Source organism: Bidens hawaiensis, unplaced genomic scaffold (genome assembly GCF_021521415.1).
Source record: "Bidens hawaiensis isolate Kalapana, Puna unplaced genomic scaffold, B.hawaiensis_p1.1 tig00007515_1, whole genome shotgun sequence".
In the NCBI taxonomy this organism is placed as follows: Eukaryota; Viridiplantae; Streptophyta; class Magnoliopsida; order Asterales; family Asteraceae; genus Bidens; species Bidens hawaiensis.
In genome coordinates this window covers 834,174-851,050 of record NW_027491526.1, presented here as the reverse complement: position 1 = coordinate 851,050, position 16,877 = coordinate 834,174, and the positions used below count along the sequence as shown (strand labels likewise).

Below are 16,877 nucleotides of genomic sequence, written 5' to 3'. Positions count from 1 at the left end.
CGTATCTCTGGTCAGATCTTTTGCCCATACCTCGTCAGGTACAGTACAAAAGATCTTCCAGTATCGTACGGACTGGCTCATTTGGGCGGGAGTATTCCCCCTCCCGCCTTTGTGCGGGATTGTTCCCGGCTTTGCTCATTCCTTCAGGTGACTACTGAATTATTGAGAGCTAAGTGCCTTGTGCGTGTAGCCTTGCTGCGCGGGTGGCCTTCCCTGATGGCTTGTATCCGCAGCTGCGGGAACAGGCGGAGTACTTCACCATTGGGAGGCATTTCCTGCGGGAACAGCTTGCGTACTGCGCATAAAGACGTCACGTCTCTGAGCATGGTGGGTCCTGCGGATCCAGTTGGTTTCTGCGCAGACGTCTCTCTTCAAAGTGAGTCCTGTGGGTCCAACTGGGCTCTGCTGGGACCTACCTCTTCAATTTGTTAACCTTGATACCCATTCACGATGGCCTTCACATTATCCTTCGACAAGATGCCCTGATAAACCATACCTATCCACCTTTCCTAAGGCGGCTTATAGAAATTTGATTGCAAACGACCTACCAATTTGTTCTTATATAAATAAGGACCTAAATACGCGACTAGTGCCGCCAGCCCAAACACCAAGCTAGTAAGATTGTTGTCAACGAACTCTTGGGGTCAGGAATGTATTTAACAGTTATGATCCACTATAGTTTAGCTATATTAGGGTTCTAGTGGAGATAGTAAACCTGGTCAACTATTTTCTTGATTATCTAGGTTGTATTAACCAGTTAGTGTTTTCAGCATAGATGGAGTTGGTGAAGTATTTTCTAGTTGTTCATCGACGTAAACCCTTGTGATCTTCTCGATGCCATTATGTTGAATCCAAATGTTATATAAGGTAAAAACACTTGTGCTAAGAACATGAGTAGTGCATTCTTTTGTCCAGCAAGCACGAATGATTACGAATCGTTTGATCATATTGTCATTAAAACAATGTGCGAGTCATTAATTCTGGGTATCACCGTCACCCCCTTCATTTCCTTTTGTATTACCAATTCTGGGTGTCACAACCCGCTTACAAAACCTAGTACCTTTGTTTTACTAATTATTAAATGTGCCAAACATCTATCTATTTTGGCACACCTATTTCTAGGGTAATTTAAAAAAATAAAAAGAGCATCATATCCCCACCACCCTTAGAATAACTTAAATTGTCAGTTAACAATAACAATCAACCCGCTACAAGCGATCGTCCCTTCCTTGGCAAGTGTCAGTTCTGCTTCAAACAAGGTCATTCCCTTACCTCGTGTTATGCAATTAAGAAGATGTATCCAAATATTGGTCTGCCTCCTCTACCCAAAGGTACCCAACACAACCCCCCACAAGCCCGTATGATGCAAGTTCCAGGTACACAGACTCGTGACAACCGCCCATGGTTATTTGATAGTGGTGCCTCACACCACATTACAAATGATATCACCCAAAAACTCCTCATTGGAGATGGTTCGTCTCTTAATATCACTCATATTGGCTCCTTAACATTTCACTTCGACACCGTATCTTTTGTTTTAAATAATGTCTTATGCGTCCCATCTATCTCTCGTAAAATTATATTCATAACTTGCTAATGCATTGACAACAATATACTAATACAATTTTTTTCTCTTAATTTTGTTGTCAAGGATCGCAAATCCCACCTCCCGCTCCTCCGGGGAACAACTAATTCGGGATCTACGAGCTTCGTCCTAAATCACCACCATCAGTTTTTTATGTTCAGAAAAATATTCATTATTGAGGCATCACCGGCTTGGACACCCGCATTCACAAGTTCTACAATATTTATCTTCTATTGTTTCTTCGATTTCTTGTTTTAATGACTCGTGTGTTTCTTGTTGCGTTAATAAAAGCCATAAGCTTCCTTTTCACGTTTCGTCTATAACTTCTAATGCACCATTACAAATATTATTTTCGGGTGTTTGGTCATCCCCGGTTCCTTCCTTTGACGGTTACAAATATTACATAATATTTGTAGACCACTATACCAAATACACTTGGATCTACCCACTTAAAAAGAAATCCGATTCACTTATTACATTTATTAGTTTTCAACGTCTTGTCGAAAATTATTTTCAATGCAAAATAAAGCAATTATTCTCGGATAACGGGTGTGAATACATCAAACTTTCTTCCCATCTTGCGTCTTGTGGAATATCTCACCTCACTTCTCCACCACATACACCTGAGCATAACGGATATGCCGAACGTCGACATCGTCGAAACCGGCCTAACCCTTCTATCTCATGCCAAAATGCCACTCATATTTTGGTCATTTGCTCTCACAACTGCCACCAACCTAATAAATAGATTGCCCACTTCAACTCTCAAAAATGATTCCCCATACCTTCGTTTATTCAAGAATTTACCAAATTATGATAAACTCCGAAGCTTTGGGTGTGTCTCTTATCCTTGGTTACGTCCGTACAACTCTCATAAACTACAACCAAAATCCAAGCCTTGTGTTTTTGTAGGGTACTCATCCACTCAAAGCGCATATTACCTTCTTGAGCCACAAACGAACAAAGTATATGTATCCCGACATGTTCACTTTGTGGAAACTCAATTTCCCTATGAATCTCTCTCACAAACTTCCACACCACCCCCTCCTAATCTAGATGATTGGTCACCTCTTATTGTTACTCTACACCCCAATCCTGACCCCACCACTCCAACTTTTGGTGAGCAACCCCATTCACCTGATCCTAATCGGTCACCTGAACCCATCTCACCTTACTCAGAAAATTCTTACTCTTTAACTAATAAAACCACCACAACCACAAACTCCCTTAGCCCATCTACTTCCCCAACCCACACGTCCACAAACACAATTAACACACCACTCAATTCACCCACTAACTCTATACAATCTGACCAACATTCCCCTACTCCAGATACACACATTGAAACTCCCATTTCACCTCCTCACACCCGCAAAAAACGCAAACCCAATCCTAAATACCATAATGGCACATTTGTCCTCTATAATGCCACCTCTACTCACCCCAACGAACCCACCGCAATCACACAAGCTCTAAAAAGTCCTCGTTGGCGTCAAGCAATGCAAGATGAATTTAACGCTCTTCAACACAATCAAACATGGTCTCTTGTCCCGCCCGAATCCGCACCCAACCTTGTTGGTTGTAAATGGGTCTTTTGAACAAAATTCAAACTGGATTCAACCGTTGATCGTCTAAAGGCTCGTCTTGTAGCCAAAGGTTTCCACCAACGTCCAGGTTTAGACTATGTCGAAATCTTTAGTCCAGTTATCAAACCCGCCACTCTTCATCTCATTCTTTCCTTAGCCACATCCCAAAATTGGTGTCTTCGCTAACTCGATATTAACAATGCTTTTCTCCAAGGAACCTTAACCGAAAATGTTTATATGTCTCAACCTCCCGGCTTTGTCGATCCTTCTCTTCCAAACCGTGTCTGCAAATTAAAGAAGGCCATATATGGTCTTCGACAAGCATCATGTGCTTGGTATGATGAACTGAAATCATATCTTCTATCGGTCGGTTTCACGCCAACCATTTCTGATCCATCTTTATTCATCAATCACGTTACTAAACATCCCATTTTTCTTCTAGTATATGGTACAAGTATGCCATTTGATTTTATTGAAATTGAAAATCTGTTCTTAAATGTAATAGATGGAATAGGAAAAAGGAAAATGGAAAATGTTGATGAATGCTGGTTGTTCTACAATTAATGAATCATGGTGAATATCTTATTCTTCACAGAGAATAATTTCTTTGTCGACAAAAATCCAACTCATGGTGAGAGGGGCTTTTGTTTCTTATTATGATTATTATTAGTATGTGATTGGAGTTGTGCTTACTTGTTGAGTTGTTGTTGTGTGACGTCAATTAACTTCCCAGTGAGGAATCTGGAGCTGAAGGATTATATACCATTACCATTACCAACATGATCAGCTAAAGGGGAAGGTTCCAAGGATGATTTTATTGCAAACATTGATCATGGCGTACGGGTGAAGGAGCATATATATGGGGTGCTTGTTCAGTGCAAGTCTGAAGAGCTCTGGTCTTTTGAATTTTGAACAAAGTTAATGAATATTTTTGTGTACGTGTCAGGTATGAAATGCAGGATCTCCATGTTGCTGAAACACTTCCGCAGATGGTTGTACTTACATTAAAATAAATAGATATATGAGCAACAACATTTAGAGGTGGAGTGATGTATAATGCAAGTGAAGAACTTTAGTTATGATGTAAAATTTTCAAATGATTCCATGTTTCATTCACTTTGTTCTTAAAAGGCAAATAGCTTGTTTTATTTTTTAAACCATGGTGCATTGCAGTTGAACAACATAAATTAATGTTGATGCTCATCCTTAGGTTTACAATTCAACTACTAGCTAGGATTACAAAAGCAGCAAAAGTAAAAGTAAAAGAAAAACAGGTAATCACATATAAAATTAAATTAGTCGTTTCTCTTTTTAACTGTGTAAGTTGTGAAAAGGCTATATATATATATATGGACGTTGTACGTCATGATCTTGATTTAGCTAGCATCGATCAACTTGTTCAATTGGTGATCCAACTGTGTACGTTATGTGGAACGTCAAGGAATCCGTTTTAATAGATGACCCAACTACCCATATGCCTATTAGCTAGCTAGGTTGGGTTAACTCATACATCGTGTCCCGCTAGTTGCGGTATATAAGTTAATTTTATAAATCTGTGACTTGTTGATCGACATTAGATCGATCAATATGTATTTTTGGTCCTTGTAATATACGCAACAGAAATAACAATATGATTACACTAACATAAATATTTTTTCATTAAAATAGAAAATAGTTTGAGCGGAAAAATTATGCTAAAAATGAATATTGAAATGACAGGTGTCCTAGTTATTTTCGTTTATTAAAATAGGTAAATATTATGCCAACAAGTCAAGTCTATCATTTACGGTTGGACCTTATACAACTTTTTTTTAATAAGGTGGTTATGATGTGAAATAGAAGGTCGATGGTTCAATCCCTATAGAGGGCAACATTTAGCCGTTAAATATATATATATATATATATATATATATATATATATATATATATATATATATAACAACTAATTTTATTTATATTTTGTAATTAATGTGATTATGCCACTTAAGCTTTTTATTCAAGTACCCCAATGTTAATATCAAAATTAATCAATATTACAATTTGATTAAAAAAAACCATTCACGTAATCATCATATATCCTTTCTTTTTACAAAATGATAGTGTAGTTTTGAATTAAAAGAGACTTTTGTACATAAATTTTTTTTTTAAAAAATAAAATAAAACTCTTCTAATTGAAAATTATTAACTAAAACAACTTTAATAGTTCAATATTTGATGTTTTTTTTTGAACGACCAACTAAGTAACGCCGGGTATTCCGTACGCGGCCCCTATTGGCTAAAGGTAGCCGAGTCGGCCACTAGTCCGGACGGACGGAGCCCCTAGCTGTCCACCTATTGAGGGATTCACCGGATAAAACCCGAACCCCGCGCCCGCCAAATGACACGACAGCGAGGAGCCGGTAAAACCGAGTGAGATCAGTACTCGAACCCTGGCAAGCCAGGGTCATCCCTCATATCTCCCATATAAATTGGTGATAGTGAGGTTTGAACTCCCTACCTCTCACTAGTAAAGTGAGTGCCCAACCTCTCAATATTTGATGTTAAACCCGTGAAGATAAAGGAAAAGAACATTACCTTACCTTTTCGTTCGTTGTAAAAGAATGACTACCATTACAACTACCATTACTACTAAGTTAGGACATCTTAGTTTACAACTACCATTACTACTAAGTTAGGACATCTTTCCCATGAAATCCATATATCATTTTTGGATATTCATATAACTATGTTTATAATGTAGTGATTTATGATATAGCTATAGGAGTAAAATGAAATCACAATTTTACATGGGTTCACCTTTTAATAATTTAAGGAACCCCCCCCCCCCCCCCCTCCAAAAAAAAATGTTTTGGAATTAAATTGATTATAAAGGGTGGGCATAGGTTACAAGTTAGGAAAGATAAAGGGTGAAATTGGTAGAAAGAAAACGAAACTAAACTTCGACTTCGCCCACTCTTTGTTTTGTTTTCTTTTTGTCGCCCGCATCCTTTGACCATACTCTTTTTATTCCTAACTAACATTTTATTGTCCAAAACATTTATTTGCCATATAAAAACCGTGACCAATCATCACCAATCTTTTATTTCATCATATAATTATACTTAATTTTTAGATGAGATCAAAGTTAACAAATATTTATGTAATGCCAAAATTCAATATAGATCGACATTGTTGGGACCAACTCTATGTACGTAGAATTTTAAATTAACCGGTTTTCAGTTGATGGTTCGGTATAAAATTAATAAACTCGTATTCATTCTATATATTTATTTGTCAAATCATATAGCCCGAAAGGGATTATGGTTAATTAGGTGAATTGCAATGATTTTATAAATGAGCCGTTAAGTCATAAACAAGTAGTAATAAAGTTATAAACAAATTACATAATTGGTAAATTGATTGACAAGTTGAATATGACATGTTTTTAAAACGTACGTATATCCATTAAGTAAATGGTAGTTGGTCGTGTAATTTTGTTGGTGGATCTAGCATCTTGTTAGCTAGCCGTGTTTTAAGAAAGTTGCCGCTTGAAAAGAAAAATAAAAAAGTATTAATTTTGCAGCCAAATTAAATAACATGTAATTGTTTGTTAAGCTTGAAATATTAGACAAATCCTTACAAGTAAAAACGTACCTACAAAGATATGCAAGTGCAGCTATCAAAACTTGAAGGTTTGAAATGTAATACTTTTTAAACTTTTGGACTAATGATGAATCATTCTCTCGTTACTTTTAAAGTTTTTAGGAGCACATATTATTATTAATATTGTTTTTGTGATTATGGACACGATGCATATATATATATAATAACAGAAGACAGGCAAGGCATGTGTGCATTAAGTCAGTCTGCAAGTGTTGAAGACAGACAGAGTGATTCAGATTTGACTGCTAGGTTGGTTTCCTTGCTTCTCTTGCTCGTTCGTTAATTTCATATAACTGACTGAATCTTTCTTTTGTTCATGTTAATTCAGTCTTCTTATGTTTATGGTTTATGTAATTTAACGCTTAGGGTCTTGTGAAGACTTATAGTTAGTTTCTGGAGAGTTGTGATTTTGTAAATTAAAGAGACTTTTTTTTAATTGTTTAGGGATATAGTTTATGATTTTGTATTGAAATTTTTAAACACTCTGTGCCTTTTATTTGTGATTCTTTCTTACATTTAATATGCATGCTTGTATGTCCATTGCTTATTGAAACATGCTCACTTGATTAACATATATATGTGCCAAACAAATACAACTTTTTTCTTTTGGTAATATTTGATCCATAAATCTAACACATGTGAACCAGAAACCCATACAACACATATTAATTATGGGTGGCAGTTGGCACCTACCAATAGAAAATGATTGGTTGTTGACACACATAAGCAGGTTTAGAGAATTGAGTGAAATGGTAATTAATATGTGATTTTGATGCCTATATTGCTGAGAGCCACTTAATACTTCAATGGCATGTTTTGTTTTGTTTTGTTTTTTTCATTAGAAGTGGGACCATGATAAAGGAGAATGGTAGGACTGTTCAACTTACACATGCTGGACGAACTCGACGGCATAAGGGTTCAAATGAGGTAACTGTAGTTGACATAATTAAGCATTTAATTTGTTCTTGATTGCCAAGGTCTTTATGTCTGTCTGTCTTTTAAATAGCAGGTTCCAGTAGAGGCCAATGGAAAGAAGTTGCTGGTAAATGATCAAAATAAGTACAGGTCAATGATGATTCGGGCGTATTCAAGTATTTGGATGATTGGTGGTTTTATATTTGTTGTCTACATGGGGCATCTTTATATATGGGCCATGGTTGTCATCATCCAAATTTTCATGGCAAAAGAGCTATTTTCTCTACTCAAAAAATCAAACGAAGACAAAAAACTCCCCGGATTTAGGAATTTAAATTGGTAACAAACAATGTTTTTATTTTATTTAAAAAACATATGTTTTTGTTGATGTAATTGTTGTTGATTTGATTTCTTCAGGCATTTCTTCTTCACAGCAATGCTATTTGTATATGGTCGCATTCTTAGTCAGCGGCTTGTGAATACGGTGGCATCAGACAAGTTTTTGTATAAAATTGTGGCCAACCTTATCAGATATCATATGGTTACCTGTTATTTCTTGTATATAGCAGGTCCGTTGGTATTATTATTATCCTAGTAAAACTTGAAAAGCAGATGTGCATAATTATTTGAAATGGTTCAGGTTTCGTGTGGTTCATTCTGTCATTGAAGCAGAAGATGTACAAGTATCAGTTTGGGCAGTATGCATGGACACACATGATCCTTATTGTGGTGTTCACGCAGTCCTCTTTCACAGTAGCCAATATCTTTGAAGGGATGTTCTGGTTTCTTCTTCCTGCGTCACTTATCGTGATCAATGATATTACTGCCTACATTTTTGGCTTCTTCTTTGGGAAAACACCGTTGATCAAGTTATCCCCAAAGAAGACCTGGGAAGGCTTTATTGGAGCATCGGTTACTACCATTATATCCGCCTTCCTGGTCAGTACAATTCATCATATCTTTTCTTTTCTTTTTTTTTTATATAAAAAGAATTGCTATTATGATATGACAACGTCTTGCGGTCATCTGCAGCTTGCTAACTATTTAGGCCGCTTTCAATGGTTAACGTGTCCTAGAAAGGTCCATCATCTTCATTATCGTATTTGTATTAACTAGTATTATTGTTTGAGACATTAAGTTGAAGAATAAGGATTGTGGTGCAGGACCTATCAACTGGTTGGCTTCAATGCGACCCTGGCCCACTGTTCACCCCCGAGAACGTTACTTTACCTGGATGGCTTCCTGAATGGGTGGGTAACTTTAATATAATATATGCGTGTCTGCCTACACATGCATTTTAAGTTGAAACTCATTGTCTTTGGTTTGCAGTTTCCATGGAAAGAATTAGAAGTTTTGCCTGTGCAGTGGCACGCGTTGGCTCTTGGACTTTTTTCTTCACTTATCGCACCTTTCGGAGGCTTCTTTGCTAGTGGTTTTAAAAGAGCATTCAAGATCAAGGTGCAACATCTTCTTACTTTATCTTTTAAGCTTCGTCATTCATGCCAATTTGCACGAGCTCTTACTTTAAATTATTTAATTTTGCTGTAGGATTTTGGGGATAGTATTCCTGGACATGGCGGATTGACAGACAGAATGGACTGTCAGGTATGTTTTTGACACTTATTTCAAACAAGTTACTTATTTCATTATTTGTCAATTTGCCATCATCGGAAAATGACCCGTGGAACAGAGTGTTTGCTTATGTGGTGAAAATAATCATTTGACTAATGCATGGTGCAGATGGTGATGGCCGTGTTTGCATACATTTACCATCAGTCGTTTATCTTGGCACAAAGTGTATCAGTTGGGATGATTTTCGACCAGGTATGTATGTATGTATGTATGTATGTATGTTACTTGAGAGTAAACATGCATTTCTAAATCCTGATGTTATTTATTATAATGTTTCAGATCATAACGAATCTAACATACGAGGAACAAAGAGCATTGTACACAAACCTTGGAGAAATCATTCAAGTTAGGCAGTCAGTTTGGTGAAACAGCAAGAGTTTTTGTGTAGCATATACATATATAATATATGATATAGGTATCTAGACTATAGTAGATAGGATTACTCCTTTAACCCCCTCCCATCTCTTTTAAAATTAAGATGCAGCCGTCTTTTGTATCAGAATGTCATTCCCATAAACACTCATCTTCAAGATTGTATTGCGAATATACACCATGGAGTTACACATCATCTTTCTACTTTCACAAAACAATCATTTATTTCTAGAAGACAGAAAAATGCCAAGTTAACTATTTGGAAAACTAAATTTGACATAATATCCGAAAGACAACATATACCAGAAAGTTCATAGCAATTTTAATAAATAAGATTACGTTAATATGAAAGTTTAAATAAATCATTGTATATACTAATAAGAACAGACCATGATTTAGTTCTAAATCCTAGCAGATAATGGTATTAATTGGTTGTGCCATAATTTATGATTAAAAAAAGTTGTCAAATGAATCAAAATTATATTCTAATTGCATATTGCATATTTATTTATACCAAGGAAGTGATAAACTCATTATCCTTTCCTATGATATATAAACCTTTTCTTGCAAGTTTACATCAAAATAGAAGGTAGAAGGACAACAAACAAACAGCTAAGTTGCCACTGAACACAACTCTCGTCTTAACTAATCTTGGAATTGCTCCTACTCATGCATCCTTAATAGCGAAGTTCTCCTTTCATCCAAAACCAAAGCGATATAAATAATATTTGTGATGAGACATTTTTTCTGTTAGACGGAGTAGAAAAGCTAAATAATCAAAGGGAAGAAAAAAATCAAATATATTTCAAATAAAATGATCCAATTACGATAAAGAGGCATGTAATTAGCGGGCAACAAGCTGCGCCACCACCCCCTTTTGAATGGCAAAACCGATCCTACTGAAAATAAAATATCGTTCATCGGCGTCGTTGAGTTACTGTGCACGACCCGCTGAACTCTTTAGAAAAAAAATTAAAAATACAATGAGTTGAAATAACCTAACCAACTTAGAAACTATTATGATTTTCTTGACAATCGATTTATATGATTCAGCTAATCAAACAAACCAAAACCAATCCAATATTCGTAAATATGCTGGAAAGTTTTGGTATAAAGTTATATATATTAACGGATTAACTGTTTATATAAAAGTTTATAACAAAACTTTCCAACATATATTAACAGTTTAAATCAACTAAACTTTATATTAAGGTTATGTATAGTGGATGGACTACATTCGGGGGCGATTTTTGAAACGTGACGTCACGTCAGCAAGAAAAACAATTTCCATTTTAGGGTGTAGTTGTTTGTAGCTCAATATTGCCTCATCACATCATAAAATATTATTATTTTGCAAACACAAGCCGACGACAAAGGCATGTTGGGGCGATATGGCTAACAGTTTATAATAAAACTAGTTTGAGGCCCGTGTATTACACGGGTAATTGATGAAAAATTTAAACTTTAACCATTAAGTGAAATACATTCAACAAATTGATCATATATTGTTAACATAATTACAATTAACATTAAAATTACAGAAATTAGATAACTAAGATTACACAAATATGTTACAAACAAGTAAAAAAAACTTCCTTTTACACGACATTTGTGATTGTATTAGTAGGTATACATTGTTTATCAAAAATCAAAATATTTAATTCATGTTTGCTTGTAACTCATAATAAGGTAACAGTTTATAACTCTTGATATAGCCACATATTGCTGTACGTGTGACAAAAAATGTTCTCCAAATACATACCAACTCTAGATAAATGATAATATATCCATGAAACTATTAAAAAAATATTCATACACATAAAATATCATAGATTTTAATCAATTAATATTATATCATTTGAGAACACCTGCCCATGTTTATAAAAAAAACAAAACAAGATTATCCTAAAAATCATATTACATACACTTTGATGTTATAATCATCCTTATAATATTTAAAATTTGAAATTGATTGATCATGATAAATTTGTTGTCATTAATATTTTGTGTATGAAAAAGTTTTAATTGATTTTATATTTTACAATTAAATATTGTATAATCAAACAACATAAAAACCGAAAATTAAACTATAACAAAATGATTTGTTTCATTCATATGAATGTAATTGTCCGGAAAATGACAAATACATACTAACCTTATAACCATGTTCAAATAATAGTGATTATTCTTTGTTAGAAAAATTTTAGAAGATTTAAAGTTGCATAAAGTAAAGGTAGTGATTCTTATATATAATAGTTGGAAGTAGGACTGTCATTTGTACCCGTAACCTAAAACCCAACCCAAGAAAACCTGTACTCGAACCCAAGTTAACCCGACCCGAGAAACTCGAGCCCAAGAAAATACTAACCCAAACCTGAACCGAATTTCCTTATTTCTAACAAATTTGCAACTTCAATTTTAATATTTCCTTATTTCACAATTAAAGTTAATGAATGAATTAGTTAGTATTTACATTTAATAAATATAAACTTTGATTCATATATTGAAATGACTTAAAAATAAGGACCATATATTGAAAATTTAATTAAAGCTTGACACGTTATAAAAGTTGTAGTTTTTTATTAGAATAGATAGATCTTTCCCAACATGCATTAATATAACTTTTTTGTGGCTTAGACCTTTAATTATATTAATGCATTTTATTTGTTGTTATAAAAAAGTTGTTGAATTGGATCTATTCTTATCAACCAAACCCAACAAGTAGGGGTGCAGTCGAGAACCCGAGCTCTTTATTATTTATTAAAAACCCCAATTCCTTCCTTCCGTAACCTAGATCCGACCTCAGTCTCCAGCTTCAGTTTGTGTTTTTGTATCCTTCTTCCTAGAGAGAGATGGATTCACACACCCAAAATGCCTCTTTGCTACGTCTCCAAACGGTTGAAAAGGTAATTGATGAATTTATTCATTCGGATTGATAATAATATACATATGGATTGTATTGATTCTCTGTGTCAGTAGAGAATTGTTCGAGTTCTGGAACTGGCCGGTGGAGTGATGGAAGAGTTCTCTAACCCTAACGGACCCCGGAAGGAATTCGTCAACAATCACTGCAGCGAGTTCATGCAATTAATCAAGGTATTAATTATTACTAGTAACTCTTAATTATACAGACAGAAATTTTGAAAACTACTTCTGATGATTATTAAACCCAAAACATAACTATTGTTATAATTCTAATTCTAATTCTGCTGAACAAGGAAGTAGCCTGGTTAAAACTTAAATTACCAGCTGCAGACTCTGACTAACTATTATCCACTCCAACATTAATCAATCAATATGATATCCACTGAAAAAGCAATTGCAGACAAATCATATATATTTACATTCTATTCAATCAGGCAACAACATTAAAGTAAACCACTGAACAACACAGGGGCTAATACTTTCAATCATCTCTGTTTCTCTTCCTGTAGGTAGGATTCTATTTATTTGTTTGTTTCTTTGAATGCAGGATATACAAGTCACCCTCAGGGAAGAAATCAAGAGCGCCTGCGAATACCGTCCGTTTGAGAAATGCGATTACATTGCAAGAATATCAAATGAAATCTCTTGCAAGAAACTTGAATATGTTATTGACAAACTGGACGGGATGAAAGAAACAATCGACCAATACCATCAAACAACTTGAGTTGACTCTTTATTTTTATCTTTTGATTGTATGATTAACTCTTTGCTTGCTATAAATAACATTTCTCTTACTTTTGGAATCTGCTATAATTTTATATAAACTACTAAATCATGTGTTTGAGCCTTGTAATGTAATGTTTATTATTTTCATACTATTCAAATGGTCCATCGTTTGAAGTCCACTCGAGAAATCTTGCTCTCGGTTCTATAGAACATGTGATGTGACGCGCTGATGTTGTGGAGAGAAGTTGCAGGATGGGTGAGATAGATTGGATGTACTTGTGCCACCCTTATAATCAAACATTGTATCAATTAAGTACCATTCAAAAGTAATAATAAGATTGTAGATGACTTGCAGACACAAATCTCCTTTGAAAACCCCTAACATAGTATGGTCTTCAAAGATTTGAACTATAGTGATAGCATATTTGTACTATTTCCAACTTTTGATGAGATTATTGCGTTAATCATGTTGTCTATGTATTGTAGGCTAACTAAAAAGCGCATAATGTTCCGCCATGGTAATTATTACCATGTAGACAAAGGATATTAACTAACTCATCCTTTAACCATCACTTTGTAGGCGAACTAGAGATAAAGTTAAAAAAAAAACAAAAAAACAAAAAAAAACTTTGATTGGTGCATTTGAGGATGGACCCCATTAGATTTTGCATTCAAGGCGTTAATGTCCTTTAATACCTCCCCTTTGCTTGGAGGGGGGTGTTGTTTCAGGCGTTAACATGGCATGAAAAGTTGAAAACGCCTTGGGGCGTTTTTTCACAAGCAGCCTAATCATGCCTACACTATAAGCATTACATGTAATGTCAACATTTAAAAAAAACATTGTTAACTAGAAAATTAACATTGCAAATTAAAAAATCATTTGTTTGTTTAATTAATTATAAAAATTACAATAAACTAATTTATTGACTTGATTGTTGATTGGAGCACCAATGTTATTAAGTCCTGAAATGCATTGTATGGGTGTGTGTGACATAATTAAAAGCCAAGGGAAAAAGCATTGAATCTCTTTTTAGTTTCTTCTTAGCTTTAATTAATTTTTGTATGAACCGAGAATTCACGAGACTCTCACTCCATCTTCTTCAAAATATTATTCAAACTTTTTTTCTTGATCATAAAGTTACATTACATGGGCATCCCACAAACAAAAAGCCACTTCCTTTTTTTTTTTTGATGAAATTAAAATAATAAATCTTAATTAATTAATCTTATATAAGATGGATGGATGGATGCATATTTTCTTTTCTTTTTGGACTAACTCGTGCTTACCTATATTTATCATGGGTTCTTCTCCTTTTCCTTTATTGCATGCAACTACTTGCTTGCTGTGTTCCTTTGGTTGGAGGTAAATTAGTTATAATAATTTTTCTCTCTAGCTAGCTTAGTTTTGATGCATGCATGATCATGCGTATCTTTCAATATTGTTTCGGTTGTTCATCCATGATCATATCCACACTTTGCTATTCTGAATTAATTCATCACCATCATGTCCTCTTCCCTCAAAATCCAATCCACACACCCTCTTGATCTTGATCATCACATTAAAGTAGTACTTACCTCTACCTCTTTTGTTATAATAATTATATTAATATAGCTAGCTAGCGCGAATCAAAATGGGTATATCTTGTTTCAAACTACCAGCTTTTAGATTCAAGAGAAAGGAGAAACCCATTCCATACCCATCAGCTTCTTCTTCATCGAAAGCCCCATGGAAAACCGAGATGGAAAACATGGAGAGAAAAAGATTTGACAGTCTTGAATCGTGGTCGATGATTTTGGACTCAGAAAACGTCGAGACATGGGAAGTTGCCAAGGAAGATCAAGAAGAGTGGACTGCTGATCTTTCACAACTTTTCATAGGGAACAAGTTTGCTTCGGGCGCTCACAGTCGGATCTATAGAGGGATTTACAAGCAGAGGGCTGTGGCTGTCAAGATGGTCAGGATCCCTACCCATAAAGAAGAGACAAGGGCCATGCTTGAACAACAGTTCAAGTCAGAAGTTGCTTTGCTTTCTAGGCTCTATCATCCCAACATAGTGCAGGTAATTCGTTAACTCCAACTTTTATAAACTTTAATTTTATAGCATGCATGCATGCATTAGTTTGATGCTAGCTATAGGAATATTTCATTACATATATAAATACTCTCTTAACATTTGTCTAATTACACTTTATAATCTAATATGTAGTTCATAGCAGCATGTAAAAAGCCACCTGTTTATTGTATCATAACGGAGTATATGTCACAAGGAACCCTGAGAATGTACTTAAACAAGAAAGAACCATACTCTCTCTCAACAGAGACCGTTTTGAGGCTTGCTCTAGACATATCGCGGGGAATGGAATACCTTCATTCGCAAGGGGTGGTTCATAGAGACCTAAAGTCAAATAACTTGCTCCTAAATGATGAGATGAGAGTGAAGGTGGCTGATTTTGGGACATCATGTCTTGAGACACAGACACAGGAATCCAAAGGAAATATGGGGACTTATCGTTGGATGGCTCCTGAGATGGTGAAGGAGAAACCTTATACTCGTAAAGTGGACGTCTATAGTTTTGGGATTGTGCTTTGGGAGCTTACCACTTCTTTGCTCCCGTTTCAAGGGATGACTCCGGTACAAGCCGCATTTGCCGTAGCTGAAAAGGTACGCCTTAAACTACATCTATATTGTATAATAAATAATATATCAATTATGTCACTTTTCGCTTCCATAATACCTCTCACTTTTTAATAATTAATGATTTATTTTTAAAGAAAATATTAATTATACTAATATAATACATTTATATTAAATTATATCTTAATTTAATAAACTTTGAAATTTTATGATGTAACTTTTGATTTCAATCAAATAGTAAATGAAAGACAAATTAAATTAAATAATTAATGTATTTTTAAAACCCAATTGTATATTAATTTTACATTCTATTTAAAATATTTTAAAAACCTTAGTATATGTAATACATTTTTTTCGCCTATAAGATGTAATAAAGATTTAGAAACTTTTATGTAGTGACATTTTCCACCGCATATAACACATGGGTTCTAAGCTAGTTATATATATATGCAGCATCTATTTGTCATATATACATCGCTGATTATATATACATATATGCATGCAGAATGAACGACCTCCGGTCCCTGCAAGTTGCCAACCTGCCCTTGCGCACCTTATCAAGCAATGTTGGGCAGCGGAACCATCAAAGCGTCCAGATTTCACGGAGATCGTGCAGGCTTTGGAAAAGTATGATGAATGTGTGAGGGAAGGCCTCCCACTCACACTTCACTCGGGACTTATCAACAAAAACGTAATACTTGATCGTTTGAAATGTTGTGTGGCTACCAACTCTAATTCAATACCTGTACATGCCTAGCCTAATTCCTACGTTACAGTGTTGTTATTTTTTCTTTTTCGTTCCATTCTATTTTATTTCACAGCTATACTAATTAATTTAATTAAGTAGTTGGGCGGTAA

General features: G+C 34.9%; 3 protein-coding genes across 5 annotated transcripts; all 3 read left to right on the top strand.

Annotated features, from left to right (window-relative positions):
- Positions 1–6,977: 6,977 nt before the first annotated feature.
- LOC143635513 (phosphatidate cytidylyltransferase 1-like) lies at positions 6,978–9,917 on the top strand. 3 transcript variants are annotated; one of them, XM_077103335.1, is made up of 11 exons: positions 6,978–7,062; positions 7,656–7,740; positions 7,823–8,067; positions 8,146–8,297; positions 8,369–8,667; positions 8,761–8,808; positions 8,892–8,978; positions 9,058–9,186; positions 9,277–9,333; positions 9,469–9,552; positions 9,640–9,917. In XM_077103335.1, the coding sequence occupies exons 1-11, from the start codon at positions 6,998–7,000 to the stop codon at positions 9,724–9,726; spliced, it is 1,338 nt and encodes a 445-aa protein (XP_076959450.1). In that variant the 5' UTR covers positions 6,978–6,997; the 3' UTR covers positions 9,727–9,917. The 3 variants fall into 3 exon arrangements, with proteins under 3 accessions (XP_076959450.1, XP_076959451.1, XP_076959449.1); XM_077103336.1 differs by having other exon boundaries at positions 7,820–8,067; positions 8,892–8,966; XM_077103334.1 differs by having other exon boundaries at positions 7,820–8,067.
- Positions 9,918–12,534: 2,617 nt separating this feature from the next.
- LOC143635440 (mediator of RNA polymerase II transcription subunit 11) lies at positions 12,535–13,451 on the top strand. The gene is made up of 3 exons (XM_077103276.1): positions 12,535–12,638; positions 12,712–12,828; positions 13,205–13,451. The coding sequence occupies exons 1-3, from the start codon at positions 12,585–12,587 to the stop codon at positions 13,379–13,381; spliced, it is 348 nt and encodes a 115-aa protein (XP_076959391.1). The 5' UTR covers positions 12,535–12,584; the 3' UTR covers positions 13,382–13,451.
- A 927-nt stretch (positions 13,452–14,378) lies between these two features.
- LOC143635511 (serine/threonine/tyrosine-protein kinase HT1-like) lies at positions 14,379–16,837 on the top strand. The gene is made up of 3 exons (XM_077103332.1): positions 14,379–15,443; positions 15,591–16,046; positions 16,525–16,837. Exons 1-3 carry the CDS (start codon positions 15,015–15,017, stop codon positions 16,774–16,776), a joined length of 1,137 nt encoding a protein of 378 aa, XP_076959447.1. The 5' UTR covers positions 14,379–15,014; the 3' UTR covers positions 16,777–16,837.
- The last annotated feature ends 40 nt before the right edge of the window (positions 16,838–16,877 follow it).

Bases quoted from the DNA above. Each gene is read 5' to 3' on its own strand.
- LOC143635513 (XM_077103334.1), top strand. From the start codon at position 6,998: ATGTGTGCATTAAGTCAGTCTGCAAGTGTTGAAGACAGACAGAGTGAT. The intron at 8,668-8,760 runs GTCAGTACAATT...GGTCATCTGCAG, and splicing joins CCATTATATCCGCCTTCCTG to CTTGCTAACTATTTAGGCCG. The intron at 9,187-9,276 runs GTGCAACATCTT...ATTTTGCTGTAG, and splicing joins AAAGAGCATTCAAGATCAAG to GATTTTGGGGATAGTATTCC.
- LOC143635440 (XM_077103276.1), top strand. From the start codon at position 12,585: ATGGATTCACACACCCAAAATGCCTCTTTGCTACGTCTCCAAACGGTT. The intron at 12,639-12,711 runs GTAATTGATGAA...CTGTGTCAGTAG, and splicing joins GTCTCCAAACGGTTGAAAAG to AGAATTGTTCGAGTTCTGGA. The intron at 12,829-13,204 runs GTATTAATTATT...CTTTGAATGCAG, and splicing joins AGTTCATGCAATTAATCAAG to GATATACAAGTCACCCTCAG.
- LOC143635511 (XM_077103332.1), top strand. From the start codon at position 15,015: ATGGGTATATCTTGTTTCAAACTACCAGCTTTTAGATTCAAGAGAAAG. The intron at 15,444-15,590 runs GTAATTCGTTAA...TCTAATATGTAG, and splicing joins ATCATCCCAACATAGTGCAG to TTCATAGCAGCATGTAAAAA. The intron at 16,047-16,524 runs GTACGCCTTAAA...ATATGCATGCAG, and splicing joins CATTTGCCGTAGCTGAAAAG to AATGAACGACCTCCGGTCCC.